This window comes from Heterodontus francisci, chromosome 6, assembly GCF_036365525.1.
Source record: "Heterodontus francisci isolate sHetFra1 chromosome 6, sHetFra1.hap1, whole genome shotgun sequence".
In the NCBI taxonomy this organism is placed as follows: domain Eukaryota; kingdom Metazoa; phylum Chordata; class Chondrichthyes; order Heterodontiformes; family Heterodontidae; genus Heterodontus; species Heterodontus francisci.
In genome coordinates, this window is record NC_090376.1 from 114,695,492 (window position 1) to 114,713,270 (window position 17,779).

At 46.7% G+C, this 17,779-nt stretch overlaps 1 protein-coding gene across 2 annotated transcripts in view; it reads left to right on the forward strand.

Moving 5' to 3' along the window:
- si:ch1073-15f19.2 (T-cell surface protein tactile) overlaps positions 1-14,163 on the forward strand; it is a 203,010-nt gene extending 188,847 nt beyond the window's left edge. For both annotated transcript variants that reach the window (XM_068032911.1, XM_068032910.1), the window contains one exon: positions 13,607-14,163. In XM_068032911.1, the coding sequence (XP_067889012.1) occupies positions 13,607-13,647 (41 nt within the window). In that variant the 3' untranslated portion in view covers positions 13,648-14,163. The remainder of the gene's footprint in view (positions 1-13,606) is intronic.
- Positions 14,164-17,779: the final 3,616 nt, after the last annotated feature.

Below are 17,779 nucleotides of genomic sequence, written 5' to 3' on the forward strand. Positions count from 1 at the left end.
AAACTGAGCGACACTGAGCAGGTTATTGCAAAGCAAGTGCTGCTTGATGGCACTGTTGATGACACCTTCCATCACTTTACTGATGATTGAGAGTAGGCTGATGGGGCGGTAATTGGCTGGGTTGGACGTGTTCTGCTTTTTGTGTACAGGACATACCTGGGCAATTTTCCACATTGCAGGGTAAATGCCAGTGTTGTAGCTGTACTGGAACAGCTTGGCTAGGGGCGCGGCAAGTTCTGGAGTACAGGTCTTCAGTACTATTGCTGGAATATTGTCAGGGCCCATAGCTTGTGCAGTATCCAGTGCCTTCAGTCGTTTCTTGATATCACGCGGAGTGAATCGAATTGGCTGAAGTCTGGCATCTGTGATGCTGGGGACGTCTGGAGGAGGCGCGATGGATCATCAACTCGGCACTTCTGGCTGAAGATTGTTGCAAATGCTTCAGCCTTATCTTTCGCACTGATGTGCTGAGCTCCCCCATCATTGAGGATGGGGATATTTGTGGAGCCACCTCCTCCAGTTCGTTGTTTAATTGTCCACCACTATTCACGGCTGGATGTGGCAGGACTGCAGAGCTTCGATCTGATTCGTTGGTTATGGGATTGCTTAGCTCTGTCTTTCGCAAGCTGCTTACACAGTTGGGCATGCAAGTAGTCCTGGGTTGTAGCTTCACCAGGTTGACACCTCATTTTTATGTATGCCTGGTGCTGCTCCTGGCATGAGCTCCTGCACTCTTCATTGAACCAGGGTTGGTCTCCTGGCTTGATGGTAATGGTAGAGTGGGGGATATGCCGGGTCATGAGGTTACAGATTGTGGTTGAGTACAATTCTGCTGCTGCTGATGGCCCACAGCGCCTCATGGATGCCCAGTTTTGCATTGCTAGATCTGTTCGAAATCTATCCCATTTAGCATGGTGATAGTGCCACACAACATGAAGGACGGTATCCTCAATGTGAAGGCAGGACTTCGTCTCCACAAGGACTGTGCGGTGGTCACTCCTATCAATAGTCATGGACAGAAGCATCTGCGGCAGGCAGATTGGTTAGGACAAGGTCAAGTATGTTTTTCCCTCATGTTGGTTCCCCCACCAACTGCTGCAGACCCAATCTAGCAGCTATGTCCTTTAGTACTTGGCCAGCTCGGTCAGTAGTGGTGCTACCGAGCCATTCTTGGTGATGGACATTGAAGTCCCCCACCCAGAGTACATTTTGTGCCCTTGCCACCCTCAGTGCTTCCTCCAAGTGGTGTTCAACATGGTGGAGTACTGAGTCATCAGCTGAGGGAGGGTGGTAGGTGGTAATCAGTTGGAGGTTACCTTGCCCATGTTTGACCTGATGTCCATGAGACTTCATGGGGTCAGTGCACAAAAGCCGGGACTCGCAGCCAAATCGTACCTACAGTACTATGACCCACAGTAAGCGACAATGGTAGAGGTAGATACCTCGCCTTGGGGTGTGTCTCCTGCCGGACAGCAGACAAGTAGCATTTGGATCGAAGAGTCTATTGCCTGCCCAGGCAAACTACTCAAACATTGAATGTGAGACTCTAGCACTCGTTTTTGGAATCACTAGATTCTACATCTATCTGTTCAGTAAGGAAATCATGATCAACATGGACCACAAGCATCTAGAAATAATTTGGAGGAAACCGCCTACAAGTGCACGATCATGCCTCCAGAGATTGCTAAAAAAATCTAAGGTTACAATTGCAATGTCAGACACAAACCTAGCAACCAGATGGTTCTGTCAGTTGCTTTGAGCAAACTGCCTAATCCTGGAAGGACACAGGACATACCCGATTTCCAAGTCAATGAGGTACACGCGGACACAGAGGATGTCTACAACATTGACTTGATGTGTTTGGTCACAACAAATGAGAGGAACTGCAGAGAGAGACTTCCCGAGACCCCATACTCAGAATCCTGTGGCAGATTGTCAGTGATGGTTGGCCAGAAGCCATCAAGGAGATACCCACAGACCTGAGGATATACTGGTCATATCGGGATGAGATTGGCATATCCAACAGAGTGCTTTTCAAAGGCCATAAGGTATTGATTCCAGCAACGCTTTGCTCAGGCATACTTGGTCAGCTTCACCAGGGCCATATGTGGATTCAGAAGACGAGACGTCTTGCTCGTGAATCAGTGTTCTGGCCTGGCATTAGCAAAGATATTAACAAGGTCATAAACACTTGTGATGCTTACCAAGGACACCAAGCCAAACAACAGAAGGAGCCACTCCAGCCAGACAATATCCCATCCTCGACATGGTCCAAGCTAGCGCTGGACCTATTCACTGTCTAACTACTCAGAACCGATTACCATCCCAAGTATCCGATCATTCAAAGGCTCAGGGACCGTCAAGTGCAGCAGTGGCCAGCACTTTAAGCACCATTTTCAGCCTTTTCTGTAATCCAATGGAAGTCAAATCGGACAGTGCAGTGGAAAACCCTTCAAGGCATGTACAAGAAATGGTCTGTCAATCACATCGCATCATCTCCCCAATATCCTTGCTCCAATGGATTGGCAGAGCGCATGGTTAGAACAGTGAAATCTCTAATGCACAGAAACTGGACAAGGTATCCAGATCACTGTGTTACATCCTCGAGCAACTCCGTTGGATTCCAAATTGCCGTCCCCAGCTGCAATTCTGCTCATTGGTCAGTGAGGACTACTCTCCCAAGTCATCACCTCACGAAGTCACCTTTGATCGCAGACCAACTGCAACAAAAGCAGAACAGGATGAAGGACACTCATGATAAACGTGCTGATGCAGAACTACTGCCACTCCATGTCAGTCAGAAGGTGAGAGTCTTACACCCACAGGAACAAACGTGGATCCAGCAGAAGTGTCAAAAGTTTGTAGAGAACCACAATCCTACGACGTGATGACACTGAATGGGACTACACTATGAAGTAATAGGTCTCACCTCAGAACTGTCTGTCAGTCACGAACCAGGCAATCCAATAGCATTGCCTACTTGCGAACTCTTGCGCTTTGCCGACGAAGGGAAAAGTACCAAACGGAGGACACCAACACCTGAAGGCAGCCATTTCACACACAAACCTCAGGACGGGAAAACAGGCAGCTCAAAATCCCACCCAGACTCGGAGTCTGTACAGGGTGCAGAAACCTCTGTTCCCAATGTTAGCAACTGTCAGCTGTGGAACTCAGCGTGATTTAAAAAAAAAACAAATCCACCACAAGCTGCTGTGCTGAACACTCCCACTCTCTGCAACTGTCAGAGAGAGAGGGGGGGAAGAGAGGGGGGGAGAGAGAGAGGGGGAGGGAGAGAGAGGGATAAGAGAGGGGGTGAGAGGGAGTCGAGGGAGGGGAGAGAAAGGGAGGGGGAGAGAGGGGAAGAGACAGAGAGAGAGAGGGGAGAGAGAGTGAGGGGGGCAGACAGAGAGAGCAGGCAGAGTGAGAGGGGGGGGCAGAGTGAGAGAGAGGGACACAGAGAGAGGGGGGACAGAGAGAGGGGGGTGATAGAGAGAGAGGCGGGAGACAGAGTGAGAGCGAGGGGGCAGAGTGAGAGAAAGGGGACAGAGTGAGATAGAGGGGGGTACAGAAAGAGAGGGGGGACACAGAGAGAACGGGGAACAAACAGAGAGGGGAGACACAGGTAGAGAGAGAAAGAGATTCTGAGATAGAGGGAGGGTCAGAGAGAGAAATCAAGATCGCTCCTGACAGATGGACATCTATCTGGAATACCCCACATTGCTACAAGTGTGCGGGCATACATTGACCACTTCTGCAAGTAAAAAAATGCCAGGCATCTCACTAATTCAGTGTTTAGCATAGTAATGAGAAAGTAAGTCAATAAATTAATCTTCTCATCTTATCGAATTCTTCTTCTTCTTTGGCCTCCTTGTTTCGAGAGACAATGGGTAAGCGCTTGGAGGTGGTCTGTGGTTTGTGAAGCAGCGCCTAGAGTGGCTATAAAGGTCAATTCTAATGTGACAGGCTCTTCCACAGGTGCTACAGATAAAATTGGTTGTCGGGGCTGTTACACAGTTGGCTCTCTCCTTGCGCTTCTGTCTTTTTTCCTGCCAACTGGAAAGTCTCTTCGCCTCGCTACACTTTAGCCCCGCCTTTATGGCTGCCCGCCAGCTCTGGCGATCACTGGCAACTGACTCCCACGACTTGTGATCAATGTCACAGGACTTCATGTCGCGTTTGCAGACGCCTTTAAAGCGGAGACATGGACGGCTGGTGGGTCTGATACCAGTGACAAGTTCGCTGTACAATGTGTCCTTGGGGATCCTGCCATCTTCCATGCAGCTCACATGCCCAAGCCACCTCAAGCGCCGCTGGCTCAGTAGGGTGTATATGCCGGGGATGTTGGCCACCTCGAGGACTTCTGTGTTGGGGATACAGTCCTGCCAACTGATGCCAAGGATCCTCCGGAGGCAGCGAAGATGGAATGAATTGAGACGCCGCTCTTGGCTGACATACGTTGTCCAGGCCTCGCTGCCGTAGAGCAAGGTACTGAGGACACAGGCTTGATACACTCAGACTTTTGTGTTCCGTGTCAGTGTGCCATTTTCCCACACTCTCTTGGCCAGTCTGGACATAGCAGTGGAAGCCTTTCCCATGCGTTTGTTGATTTCTGCATCGAGAGACAGGTTACTGGTGACAGTTGAGCCTAGGTAGGTGAACTCTTGAACCACTTCCAGAGCGTGGTCGCCGATATTGATGGATGGAGCATTTCTGACATCCTGTCCCATGTTGTTCATTTTCTTGAGGCTGATGGTTAGGCCAAATTCGTTGCAGGCAGACGCAATCCTGTCAATGAGTCTCTGCAGACACTCTTCAGTGTGAGATGTTAATGCAGCATCGTCAACAAAGAGGAGTTCCCTGATGATGACTTTCCGTACTTTGGTCTTCGCTCTTAGATGGGCAAGGTTGAACAACCTGCCATCTGATCTTGTGTGGAGGAAAATTCCTTCTTCTGAAGACTCGAACACATGTGAGAGCAGCAGGGAGAAGAAGGTCCCAAACAGTGTAGGTGCAAAAACACAGCCCTGTTTCACGCCACTCAGGATAGGAAAGGGGTCTGATGAGGCTGAATTGTGCTGAATTGTGCCTTTCATATTGTCATGGAATGAGATGATGATACTTAGTAGCTTTGGTGGACATCCAATCTTTTCTCGTAGTCTGCAGAGACCTCGTTAGTAGACGAGGTCTCTTCAGACTACTAGAAAAGATCGGATGTTCATCAAAGTTATCAAATTAATCTTCTTCATAAAAGAGAGACTGACGAGAGACTGGATAGGTGAGAATTGTTTTCCTTAGAGCAGAGAAGACTGAGGTGGGATCTGATTGAGGTATACAAAATTATGAGGAGCACAGATAGGGTAAATAGGAAGAAACTTCTTCCCTTAGCAAAGATGTCAATAACCAGGGGCACAGATTTAAGGTAAGGGGCAGGAGGTTTAGAGGGGATTTGAGGAAAAATGTTTTCACCTAGAGGGTGGTTGGAATCTGGAACACACTGCCTGAAGGGGTAGTAGGGGAAGGAACCCTCACAACATTTAAGAAGTATTTAGATGTGCACTTGAAACACCATCGCATACAAGGCTACGGGCCAAATGCTAGAAATTGGGATTAGAATAGAATAGGTGCTTGATGGCTGGCACGGACATGATGGGCCGAAGGGCCTGTTTCCGTGCTGTATGACTCTAAAAATGTAGATTTGTCGTTGCTTTGATTAATACTAAGATAAATTTTTAATGCCTTTATCTTTCCAATATTGTCTCACCAGTCCCCATGTAAGACAAAAATTGTAATGTGGCCCTCCACGCGAAAAGGTTCGACAACCCTGCTGTAGATGGTACACACTGTTGACACTGTGTGTTGGTGGTAAAGAGAGTGATTGTTGAAGGTGGTGGATGGGGTGCCAGTCAAGCTGGCTGCTTTGTCCTGGATGATGTCAAGCTTCTTGAGTGTTGTTGGCGCTGCACCCATCCAGGCAAGTGGAAAATATGCCATCACACTCCTGACTTGTGCTTTGTAGATGGTGGACAGACACTGGGGAGTCAGGAGGTGAGTTACTGGCTGCAGAATTCCCAGCCTCTGGCCTGCTCTTGTCACCACAGTATTTATGTGGCTGGTCAATGGTAATGCCCAGGATGTTGATAGTGGAGGATTCAGTGATGCTAATGCCGTTGTTCATCAAGGGGAGATGGTTTGATTCTCCCTTGTTGGAGATGGTCATTGCCTGGCACGTGTGTGGCGGGAATGTTACTTGCCACTTATCAGCCGAAGTTTGGATGTTGTCCAGGTTTTGCTGCATCTGGACATGGACTACTACAGTATCTGAGGAGTCGCGAATGGTGCTGAACATTGTATAATCATCAGCGAACGTCCCCACTTCTGACCTTGTGATGGAGGGAAGGTCATTGATGAAGCAGCTGAAGATAGTTGGGCCTAGGACACTACCCTGAGAAACTCCTACAGTGATGTCCTGGAGCCCAGATGATTGACCTCCAACAACCACAATCATCTTCCTTTGTGCTAGATATGACTCCAACCAGCAGAGAGTTTTCCCCCTGATTCCCATTGACTCAAGTTTTGCTAGGGCTCCTTGATGCCATACTTTGTCAAATGCTGCCTTGATGTCAAGGGCAGTCACTCTCATGTCACCTCTGGAGTTCAGCTCTTTTGTCCATGTTTGGACCAAGGCTGTAATGAGGTCAGGAACTGTGCATCCCTGGCGGAACCCAACCTGAGCATCAGTGAGCAAGTTATTGCTGAGCAAGTGCTGCTTGATAGCACTGTTGATGACACCTTCCATCACCTTGCTGATGATTGAGAGTAGACTGATAGGGCGCTAATTGGCTGGGTAGGGTTTGTCCAGTTTTTTGTGTACAGGACATACCTGGGAAATTCTCCACATTGCCATGCAGATGCCAGTTTTGTAGCTGTACTGGAACAGCTTGTCTCGGGGCGTGGTTTGTTCTAGAGCACATGTCTTCAGTACTATCGGCGGAATGTTATAAGGGCCCACAGCCTTTGCAGTATCCAGTGCCTTCAGTTGTTTCTTGATATCACGTGGAGTGAATTAGCTGAAGACTGGCATCTGTGATTCTGGGGACCATCAATGAAGAGGCTGAGATGGATCATCCACTCAGCACTTCTGGCTGAAGAAGGATGCAAATACCTTGTCTTTTGCCCTGTTGTGCTGGGCTCCACCATCACTAAGGATGGGGATATTTCTGGAGCCTACTCTTCCTGTTAATTGTTTAATTGTCCACCACTATTCACGTCTGGATGTAGCAGGACTGCAGAGCTTAGATCTGATCCATTGGATCTGCGATCGCTTAGCCCTGAATATCACATGCTGCTTCCGCTGTTAGGCATACAAGTGGTCCTGTGTTGTAGCTTCACCAGGCTGACGCCTCATTTTGAGGTATACCTGGTACTGCTCCTGGCATGTCCTCCTGCACTCTTCTTTGAACCAGGATTGGTCCCACGGCTTGATGGTAACGGTAGAGTGAGGATATGCCAGGCCATGAGGTTACTGATTGAATACAATTCTGCCCACAGCACCTCATGGATGCCCAGATTTGCGTTGCTAGATCTGTTCGAAATCTATTTCATTTAGCACGGTGGTAGTGCTACACTTCGTTGCTTAGAAGTAAGAACTCATTGTTGTGATAGAAACATAGAAAAGTTATGGCTCAGAAGGCCCTTTATGTCTGTGCCGGCTGAAAAGGACTTGTCGAGCATAATCCCACTTTCCAGCACTTGGTCCGTAGTTTATGGCACTTCGACTGCACATCCAAGTACCTTTTAAATGAGAAGAGAGTGAGTTTCAGACCCCCATCATCCTATGGGTGAAAACATTTCCACTCTATCTAGGCCCTTCATAATTTTATACACCTCAATTGAATCCCATTTCAGCCTCCTCTGTTCCAAAGAAAACAACCCCAGCTATCCAATCTTTCCTCATAACTAAAATTCTCCAGTCCTAGCAAAATCCTCGTAAATCTCCCTTGTACCATCTCTAGTATGATAACGTCCATCCTGTAAGCGGTGACCATAACTGTATGCAGTATTCTTGCTGTGGCCGAATCTGTGTTTTATACAGTCCTGATATTTTGCTCTATGCCTCATCCAATTTTTTTTTTACCAAAAATACACTTTATTCATAAAAATCTGTAAAAGAAAATACATTACAAACCAGTTCCAATTTGGCATTCCAGAACATAAACATAAGAACTAGAAGCAAGAGTAGACAATTCAGCCCCTCGAGCCTGCTCCACCATTCAATACGATCATGGCTGATCTCATCTCGGCCTCAACTCCACTTTCCTGCCCGTTCTCCATAACCCTTCAACCCATTACTAATTAAAAATCTGTCTATCTCCTCCTTAAATTTACTCAATGTCCCGGCATCCACCACACTCTGGGGCAGTGAAATCCACTGACTCACGACCCTTTGAGAGAAGTAATTTCTCCTCGTCTCTGTTTTAAATCTGCCAACCCTTATCCTAAAACTATGACCTCTTGTTCTAGATTGCCCCACAAGAGGAAACATCCTCTCTACGTCTACTTCGTCAATCCCCTTAATCATCTTATATATCTCAATTAGATCTCCTCTCATTCTTCTATACTCGAGAGTAAAGGCCTAAACTGCTCAATCTCTCTTCATAAGACAAACCCCTCATCTCTGGAATCAATCTAGTGAACCTCCTCCAATGCAACTACATCCCTCCTCAAGTAAGGGGACCACTACTGTACGCAATACTCAGGTGCAGTCTCACTAATGCCTTGTACAGTTGCAGCAACACTTCCCTACTTTTATACTCTATTCCTTTAGCAATAAATGCCAAAATTCCATTTGCATTCCTTATTACCTGTGCAAAGTGCAAAAGAAATCAGTTTCCTTCAATACTGAAAGTGAGTTGCCTCACAACCCTTGCCATTCCATTTTACATACATTGTACATTTGTATTACACAGCAAAACTATATTTTGGTGCATACAGCCCGAGGGGTTTTACACGTGTTCCAGCTCCTCAGTATACTATGGCAGGAGGACCTTACACAGTGGCCTTTCCCCATTGAGCCTTTGAGGCGCCTGCCCCAAGCTTTAGTGCATCACTCAGCACATAGTCCTGGACCTTTGAGTGTGCCAGTCTGCAGCACTCAGTTGTGGACAAATCTTTGCTCTGGAAGACAGCATATTTCAGGCAGACCAAAGTGTGTCCTTCACCAAGTTAATAGTCCTCCAGCTGCAGTTGATGTTTGTCTCGGTGTGCGTCCCTGGAAACAAACCGTAGAGCACAGAGCCCTGCGTTACGGAGATCCATGGGATGAACCTCGCCAAAAACCACTGCATCTCTTTCCACACCTGCTTTGCAAAGGCATTCCAGAAGGTGATGGGCAACAGTCTGTTCCCCACCACAGCCACCTCGAGGGCAGCATGCAGATGCTGTAAGTGTGCAGGAATGCAGGTGTGCAGGAAGGATCTGACAGGGAGGGCCCTTCTCACTCCCAGCCAAGCTACGTCTTGGTGCTTGTTTGAAAGTTCTGGTGATGAGGCATTCTGCCAAGTGACTTTGGCAGTCTGCTTGGGGAACTATTGACAGGATCCCCCATCTCCTTTTCCCGTAGGGCCTTGAGGACATTCTGTGCAGACCACTGCCTGATGAATTGGTGGTCAAAGGTGTTTCTCGGCACAAACTTTTCCACGAAGGATAGATGGTATGGCCTGGTCCAACTGAATGGAGCGTTCTGCGACAATGTGGCCAGACCCATCCTTCGTAACACTGGGGACAGATAGAACTTCAGCAAGTAGTGACACTTGGTGTTTGCGTACTGGGGTTTTACGCATAGCTTGATGCAGCCACACACAAACGTGGTCACCAAGATGAGGGCAATGTTGGGCACATTTTTTCCCCCTTTATGTAGAGTTTTGAACATCGCGTCCCTGTGGACACAGTCCATTTCCGATCTCCAGATAAAGTGAAAGATGGCTCGGGTGACCGCCACGGCGCAGGACTGAGCTATGGGCCAGACCTGCGCCACATACACTAACAACGTGAGCGCCTCGCACCTGATGACCAGCTTCTTACCCACAATGGAGAGAGAACATAGCTCCCACATGCTCAGTTTTTGTTTTACCATGGCTATATGCTTCTTCCAGGTTTTTGCGCATGCCCCTGCCCCTCTGAACCATATCCCAAGCACCTTCAGGTAGGCTGACCTGATGGTGAAGGGAACAAAGGATCGGTCAGCCCAGTTCCTCATCCAATAATAAAGGCAAGTATCCTGTATGCCTTCTTAACAATCTTATCTTCGGTCACCTTCAGGGATCTGTGGACATGCGCCCCAAGTTCCCTCTGTTCCTCTACACTTCTCAATGTCCTTCCCAGCACAGGTCCAAAGTTACCTGTTCCTCTTGTGTATGATACACTTACCATGTCTCAAATTACTCCTATATTGTATCCTGAAATAATTTCTGAAGAATTCTACCTATTCTGCATTTGAATGACTTAATACTAACTGATCCCATTGACTTCCTCGGGAGCCCTTTCTGTAGATTATGAATGGATTTCACTGCTGTTGACTGACTCATGATACTATACATGTTTAGTGTTACAATATAGGAGAATGTGTAAAAGTTGTATAAGATATGAATTTGCAAATTATATGTGCTAGAATATTACATTCCCACTTTGTAATGTTAGGTCTGAAGTTCTGTTAATGGATGATAAATACCTCTCGAGTTCAAGATAATAGGGTGAACAGGTGTTGGGTGTTAATTAGTTAATTGTATTGAAGTGTGATTATATAAAGAGCCAGCACTGGCTGGTGGTGTTGTTTGGAGAGCAGAAGTAAACTCTGTGATAAGCAATAAACAACCTACACCAAAGCATCCCAGTCTCATCTTCACAAACTGGCTTGGAGATTTCTCTAACATGTAACATTGATACCATTTTCTACCCCATAAGAAATACCTATTTGTATACACGGCAGTGTTAAACTGAACTGATCCTCCATTCAAGGGAAGGGGGATGTTGTGATAGTGGAAGTAAGTGAATCTATTTGAATGCGTGTTTATGCATATGCACATGCCATGACCGGAAGTGATGTAATTGCTCACATGGTGCCACCATGATGACCAGCTAGGAGAGCATGGAAGGAAAGTGTCTCAATAAAACACCGAGTACACTGTCGACTGAGTTTGTATTGACCTAAGCACAGATAATACAACAGCCCTTACCTATGCTGAAGCCTCAGGGATAGCACCACATGGAAGAGCTAGGAAAAGTGAGAGTAAAGATCTGAAGTTGTACAAGGGTATGCACATGATTGTGTTATATAGTTAGAATGACAGGTTTGTTGTATATGTGAGCCAATTAAATATGATTGTTTTGCACCACTTTCACGTCTTGCCCATTTTTGCTTGCTGACTGGCAAGTGGCCTTTTCACATATGCGATGATGAATGGGAAGACTTGAATTGATACTGAGTAATGTGGGGGGGGTGGGGGGGCTCTGAAATTGAAGCTGGATTGCTGTGTGTTAGTAGCATTGGTATGAGATGTAGTTTTTGCATATGGCTGTTAGATAGGTTCACTGGTCGAACCGAAGTGAACCTTGTAATAATGAGTCCATTCCAGATAGCTGGGCAGCAATATGTGCTGCTGGTGATGCACAGACCGCAGCACCTTCAGCCTCCCCCTCCTCCTCGATGGTCCTTGTTCCTCCTGCAGGTCCAAAGCTGCAAGGGTGCCACCTGCTGTGCCCAAACACCTAAAGCAAATCTTCAGCGTGCTGATGGCTTTTTCGATGGCACATCTGGCAGTCACATGACATTCATTGAATTGTTGTTGTGCTTCATTACGCAAGTTTCCAACAGATGTCATCTGCCATGGCAGAGCCCTGGAGGGATCCAGAGAGCATAACGTTGAGGATGATGGTGACTTTGACAGCCATTGATAAAGGATGGCCACCAGATCCAGGCCCAATTGGCAGCAGTCTTGTTCCAATAGGCTGCAAATGTTCACCACCACCTTACATGGCAGAGCCTCCCTAGCCACTGCTGTTCCAACATGTCGAGTAAGATTACACTGTGTTGTAGACCCTGTGTGCCGGGTATGGCCTCCTACAAGCTCCTCCACTCTGCTGATCCCCTCCCTCCTGTGAAACTGCAGGTCTGTTAACAGCAGGCTGTGGCTGGTGTTCATCTTGGTCTTTGTCTGCAGTCTAAAGTAGCACAGTGTATGCGAATGTGATAGATCAGAGCTCCAAACCTCTAAAGTTATAGCTGGCAACTCCAAACTTTGTAAAGTTGCCTCTCATTCACAAGTACTGTGAACAAGCAGGTCTAAAACTGACTTTTTTTTAATTCTTTCATGGCATGTGGGCATCACTGGCAAGGCCAGCAATTTTTGCCCATCCCTGATTACAACTGAATGGCTTGCTAGGAAATTTCAGAGGGCAGTTAAGAGTCAACCACATTGCTGTTGGTCTGGACTGACATGTAGGCCAGACCAGGTAAGGACAGTTGATTCCCTCTAAAGGGCATTTGTGAACCAGCTGGGTTTCTACAACACTCAATTATATTTTCTTCGCATCATTACTGAGATGAACTTTCAATTCCAAATTTAAAAAAATTAATTATTGAATTTATGAATTAATTGAATTTCAATTCTACCAGCTGCCTTGGTGGGATTTGAAACCATGTCCCAGGGCATTAGCTTGGGCTTCTGCATTACAAGTTCAGTGACATGATCACTATGCCACCGTTTCCATGTCATGGCTTCAACCCCCTCAATTGTTGCTTTTCTCTTCCCTTTCTTTCACGAGCTAGTTCCAGGAAGCCTGGGAGACTCATGGTTAAATGCTAAAACCTGCATTAAGGCACTGTAATTGACATATTAACATATTGACATTCCCACCCTTCCCAAGGGGGTTGCTCGCACACAACCTAATGCACTGCAGTTAAATGAAGAAATCAGCAGTTTGGAGCTGGCTTCCAGATTAATTTTGCCAGATTTAACCTGCCCAGCTGCTCCCAAACCCACACACTCTTTCACATTAAAATTCAGCCCTGTGTGTTTCAATGAGGATTCTTCAATGTCTTTGGTTGAAGAGTCTCGCTGTTGCTTGCCCTACTCCAACACACCACAGATTCTCCTGTAGAGGGCACTGCACTGAAAAAGACACGAAATTGGATGAAATCTCCACAGACAAGCCCACAAGAAGTCTGAGCAGCTGCCAGCAAGGTGAACAGTGAGAACCGTTCCTTTATTGTCAGACCTCCTTTTATCATATGACATATTACAGTACTTTCCTTCCAAATAGTGCCCTATTTGCATGCAGTCCATCTTGGGTGACTTTCTTGTACTTGCTGGACTTAGGGCACATTGCATTGGATGGATGCAGTGAAATTGCCAAATGGTCACACGCCACACCCTGTCAGATTTTCTTGTATTCGCTGTGCCCTGGCATTCCAATATGCCCTTGGAACAGAAGGGAAATCTTCCCCAATGTCAGGAGAAAATATGAAAATCAAATTAAATAAAGATATTTACAGCAAAAAATAAATTAGACAATTTCTGAATTACTGTGATTATGATTTCTTTCCTAACAGGAATGGACCACCTCCATTCAAACCCCCTCCTCCACCGATAAAGTACACAGCAATTCAGGTATCGCCACAGGATGAAGTCAACTAATGAGGAGGATGTTGATGTATTTGGATTGATGGAACACAAGAACACAAGAAATAAGATCAGAAGTAGGCTATTTGGTCCCTCGAGCCTGCATCGCCATTTGAGAAGATCACGGCTGATCTGATTGTGACCGCAACTCCACTTTCCTGCCTGCCCCCTCATAATCCTTGACTCCCTTGTAGATCAAAAATCTATCTAACTCAGCCTTGAATATATTAAATGAACCAGGCTTCACTGTTATACAGTTTCATATTGTGTCTTTTTAAAAATGCTTTTAGAACAGCTGGCATCTATTGTTAGTATTCTGCAATTCAGAGAAAGTACTTAAATTGTAACACATTTGTAAGTTTTTACACAAAATGTTTGTAGATGTTAAGGTTTACTGTGAATATTTTTGATTTCAATGGAGACTATTAATGTCATAATCAGAATTTAGGTTTGTAGCAGAAAAGGATTAAAAGATCAATTAACTAATGTTGCATGCTTGTTTCTTCAAATGTACCTAAAACAAATTCTTTCACAGATATCAAAGTCTGTCAATCACAGTATTACCTATTTGAACCCCAACATTGTGAAAATCTGCTCCAGGGAATTAAATATCAAAATTTCAGGGGTCTTGTATAATTTAATTGTTTAAATTTGTAGTCTACATCTGTAATGAAGGTGATCTCCCAGTGTGCTATTTATTAGACATTTTTACATGAAATTGAACAATGGTGCATTCATTGCAATGGTTTTATGACACTGATTCCAATGGTCTAGCGCTTTGGAATGAAGACCATGAAGTTAGCATGGCTAATTTCAGTTCAATGAATTTTGGGCTACTTGCCTGGCGGCAGCATGAATTTAAGTGCCAGGAAGTGTGGAGGATGACAGCTGAGGAGTGGGGTAGGGGAGGTTGGAGGCGATCACAGTGGCAGTGGCTGTCAAGAGTATATGGAACTGACAGGAGCACTCCTGATCCTCCTAACTCCAGATGAATTAAAAAAAATGTTCTGGAGGCTGCTGCATTTTATTTTCATCCATTGGATGCGGGCATTGCTGGTGAGGCCAGCATTTATTGCCCATCCCTAATTGCCCTTGGGAAGGTGATGGTGAGCTGCCTTCTTGAACCACTGCAGTCCATGGGCAGTAGGTACACCCAGAGTGCTGTTAGCAAGGGAGTTCCAGGATTTTGACCCAGTGACAGTGAGGGAACGGCGATATAGTTCCAAATCAGGATGGTGTGGGACTTGGAGGGGAACTTGCAGGTGGTGGTGTTCCCATGCATTTGCTGCCCTTGTCCTTCGAGGTGGTAGAGGTCGCAGGTTTGGAGGGTGCTGTCTACGGAGCCTTGGTGCGTTGCTGCAGTGCATCTTATAGATGGTACACACTGCTGCCACAGTGTGTCAGTGGTGGAGGGAGTGAATGTTTGTAGTTGGGGTGCCAATCAGGCGGGCTGCTTTGTCCTGGATGGTGTCGAGCTTCTTGAGTGATGTTGCTGCTGCATCCATCCAGGCAAATGGAGAGTGTTCCATCACACTCCTGACTTGTGCCTTGTAGATGGCGGACAGGCTCTGGGGAGTCAGGAGGTGAGTTACTCACCGCAGGATTCCTAGCCTCTGACCTGCTCTTGTAGCCACGCCATTTATATGGCTACTCCAGCTCAGTTTCTGGTCAAAGGTAGCCCCTGGGACGTTGATAGTGGGGGATTCAGCGAGCGTAATGCCATTGAATGTCAAGGGGAGATGGTTAGATTCTCTCTTGTTGGAGATGGTCATTGCCTGGCACTTGTGTGGCAGGAATATTACTTGCCACTTATCAGCCCAAGCCTGGATATTGTCCAGGTCTTGCTGCATTTCTACACGGACTGCTTCAGTAGCTGAGGAGTCCCGAATGGTGCTGAACATTGTACAATCATCAGTGAACATCCCCACTTATGACCTTATGATTGAAGGAAGGTCATTGATGAAGCAGCTGAAGATGGCTGGGCCTAGGACACTACCCTGAGGAACTCCTGCAGTGATGTCCTGGAGCTCAGATGATTGACCTCCAACAACCACAACCATCTTCCTTTGCGCTAGGTATGACTCCAACCAGTGGAGAGTTTTTCCCCTGTTTCCCATTGATTTCAGTTCTGCTAGGGCTCCTGGATGCCATACTCAGTCACATGCTGCCTTGATGTCAAGGGCAGTCACTCTCACCTCACCTCTTGAGTTCAGCTCTTTTGTCCATGTTTGAACCAAGGTTGTAATGAGGTCAGGAGCTGAGTGGCCCTGGCAAAACCCAAACTGAGCATCAATGAGCAGGTTATTGCTAAGTAAGTACCGCTTGATGGCACTGTTGATGACATCTTCCATCACTTTACTGATGATTGAGAGTAGGCTGATGGGGCGGTAATTGGCCGGGTTGGACATGTCCTGCTTTTTGTGTACAGGACATACCTGGGCAATTTTCCACATTGCAGGGTAGATGCCAGTGTTGTAGCTTTACTGGAACAGCTTGGCTAGGGGCGCAGCAAGTTCTGGAGCACAGGTCTTCAGTACTATTGCTGGAATATTGTCAGGGCCCATTGCCTTTGCAGAATCCAGTGCCTTTAGTTGTTTCTTGATATCACGTGGAGTGAATTGAATTGGCTGAAGTCCGGCATCTGTGATGCTGGGGACTTCTGGAAGAGGCCGAGATGGATCATCAACTCGGCACTTCTGGATGAAGATTGTTGCAAATGCTACAGCCTTATCTTTCGCACTGATGTGCTGGGCTCCCCCATCATTGAGGATGGGGATATTTGTGCAGCCACCTCCTCCAGCTAGTTGTTTAATTGTCACCTACCATTCATGGCTGGATGTGGCAGGACTGCAGAGCTTAGATCTGATCCGTTGGTTATGGGATTGCTTAGCTCTGTCTATCGCATGCTACTTACGCAGTTTGGCACGTAGGTAGTCCTGTGCTGTAGCTTCACCAGGCTGACACCTCAGTTTGAGGTATGCCTGGTGCTGCTCCTGACATGCCCTCCTGCACTCTTCACTAAACCAGGGTTTGTCTCCTGGCTTGATGGTAATGATAGAGTGGGGGATATGCCAGGCCATGAGGTTACAGATTGTGGTTGTGTGCAATTCTGCTGCTGCTGATGGCCCACAGCGCCTCATGGATGCTCAGTTTTGCATTGCTAGATCTGTTCGAAATCTATCCCATTTAGCACGGTGGTGGTGCCACACAACATGATGGAGGGTATCCTCATTGTGAAGGCAGGACTTCGTCTCCACAAGGACTGTGCGGTGGTCACTCCTGCCAATACTGTCATGGACAGATGCATCTGCGGCAGGCAGACTGGTGAGGACAAGGTCAAGTATGTTTTTCCCTCTTGTTGGTTCGCTCACCACCTGCCGCATTACCAGTCTAGCAGCTATGTCCATTAGGACTCGGCCAGCTCAGTCAGTAGTGGTGCTACCGAGTTACTCTTTGTGATAGACATTGAAGTCCCCCACCCAGAGTACATTCTGTGCCCTTGCCACCCTCAGTGCTTCCTCCAAGTGGTGTTCAACATGGAGGAGTACTGATTCATCAGTCGGAGATCTCCTTGTCCATGTTTGACCTGATGCCATAAGATTTCATGCGGTCCAGAGTCGATGTTGAGGACTCACAAGGCAACTCCCTCCTGACTGTATACCACTGTGCCACCACCTCTGCTGGGTCTGTTCTGCTGGTGGGACAGGACATACCCGGGGATGGTGATGGCAGTGTCTGGGATATTGTCACATCCACAACTAGAAAATTTGAGCACAGAAAGCCCAACATCTTTCGACTTAATGCATTCCAATTTCAATGGGACATCCAAAAAAGGTATTCGGGCCTCATTAGTATAGACAGGTTTTGGACATTTTTCAGGCAGCCTTGACGTGCAGGACATTGGTCTCTGAAATTGGGCCTTGTGTCATCTTAAGCCAGTTTCCTTTTATCTCTGCTTGGAGCTCAGTCTATTTTTAGTCTATCAAGTTGAATACTGTGATATTCTCTGAGTGATCACTGCAAGAGGGAAGTGGTTTTGTTTCCTCTAAAGTGATAAACAAGCAACTACTAGATGGGGTAGTGTTAGTAAGCACTATACATCA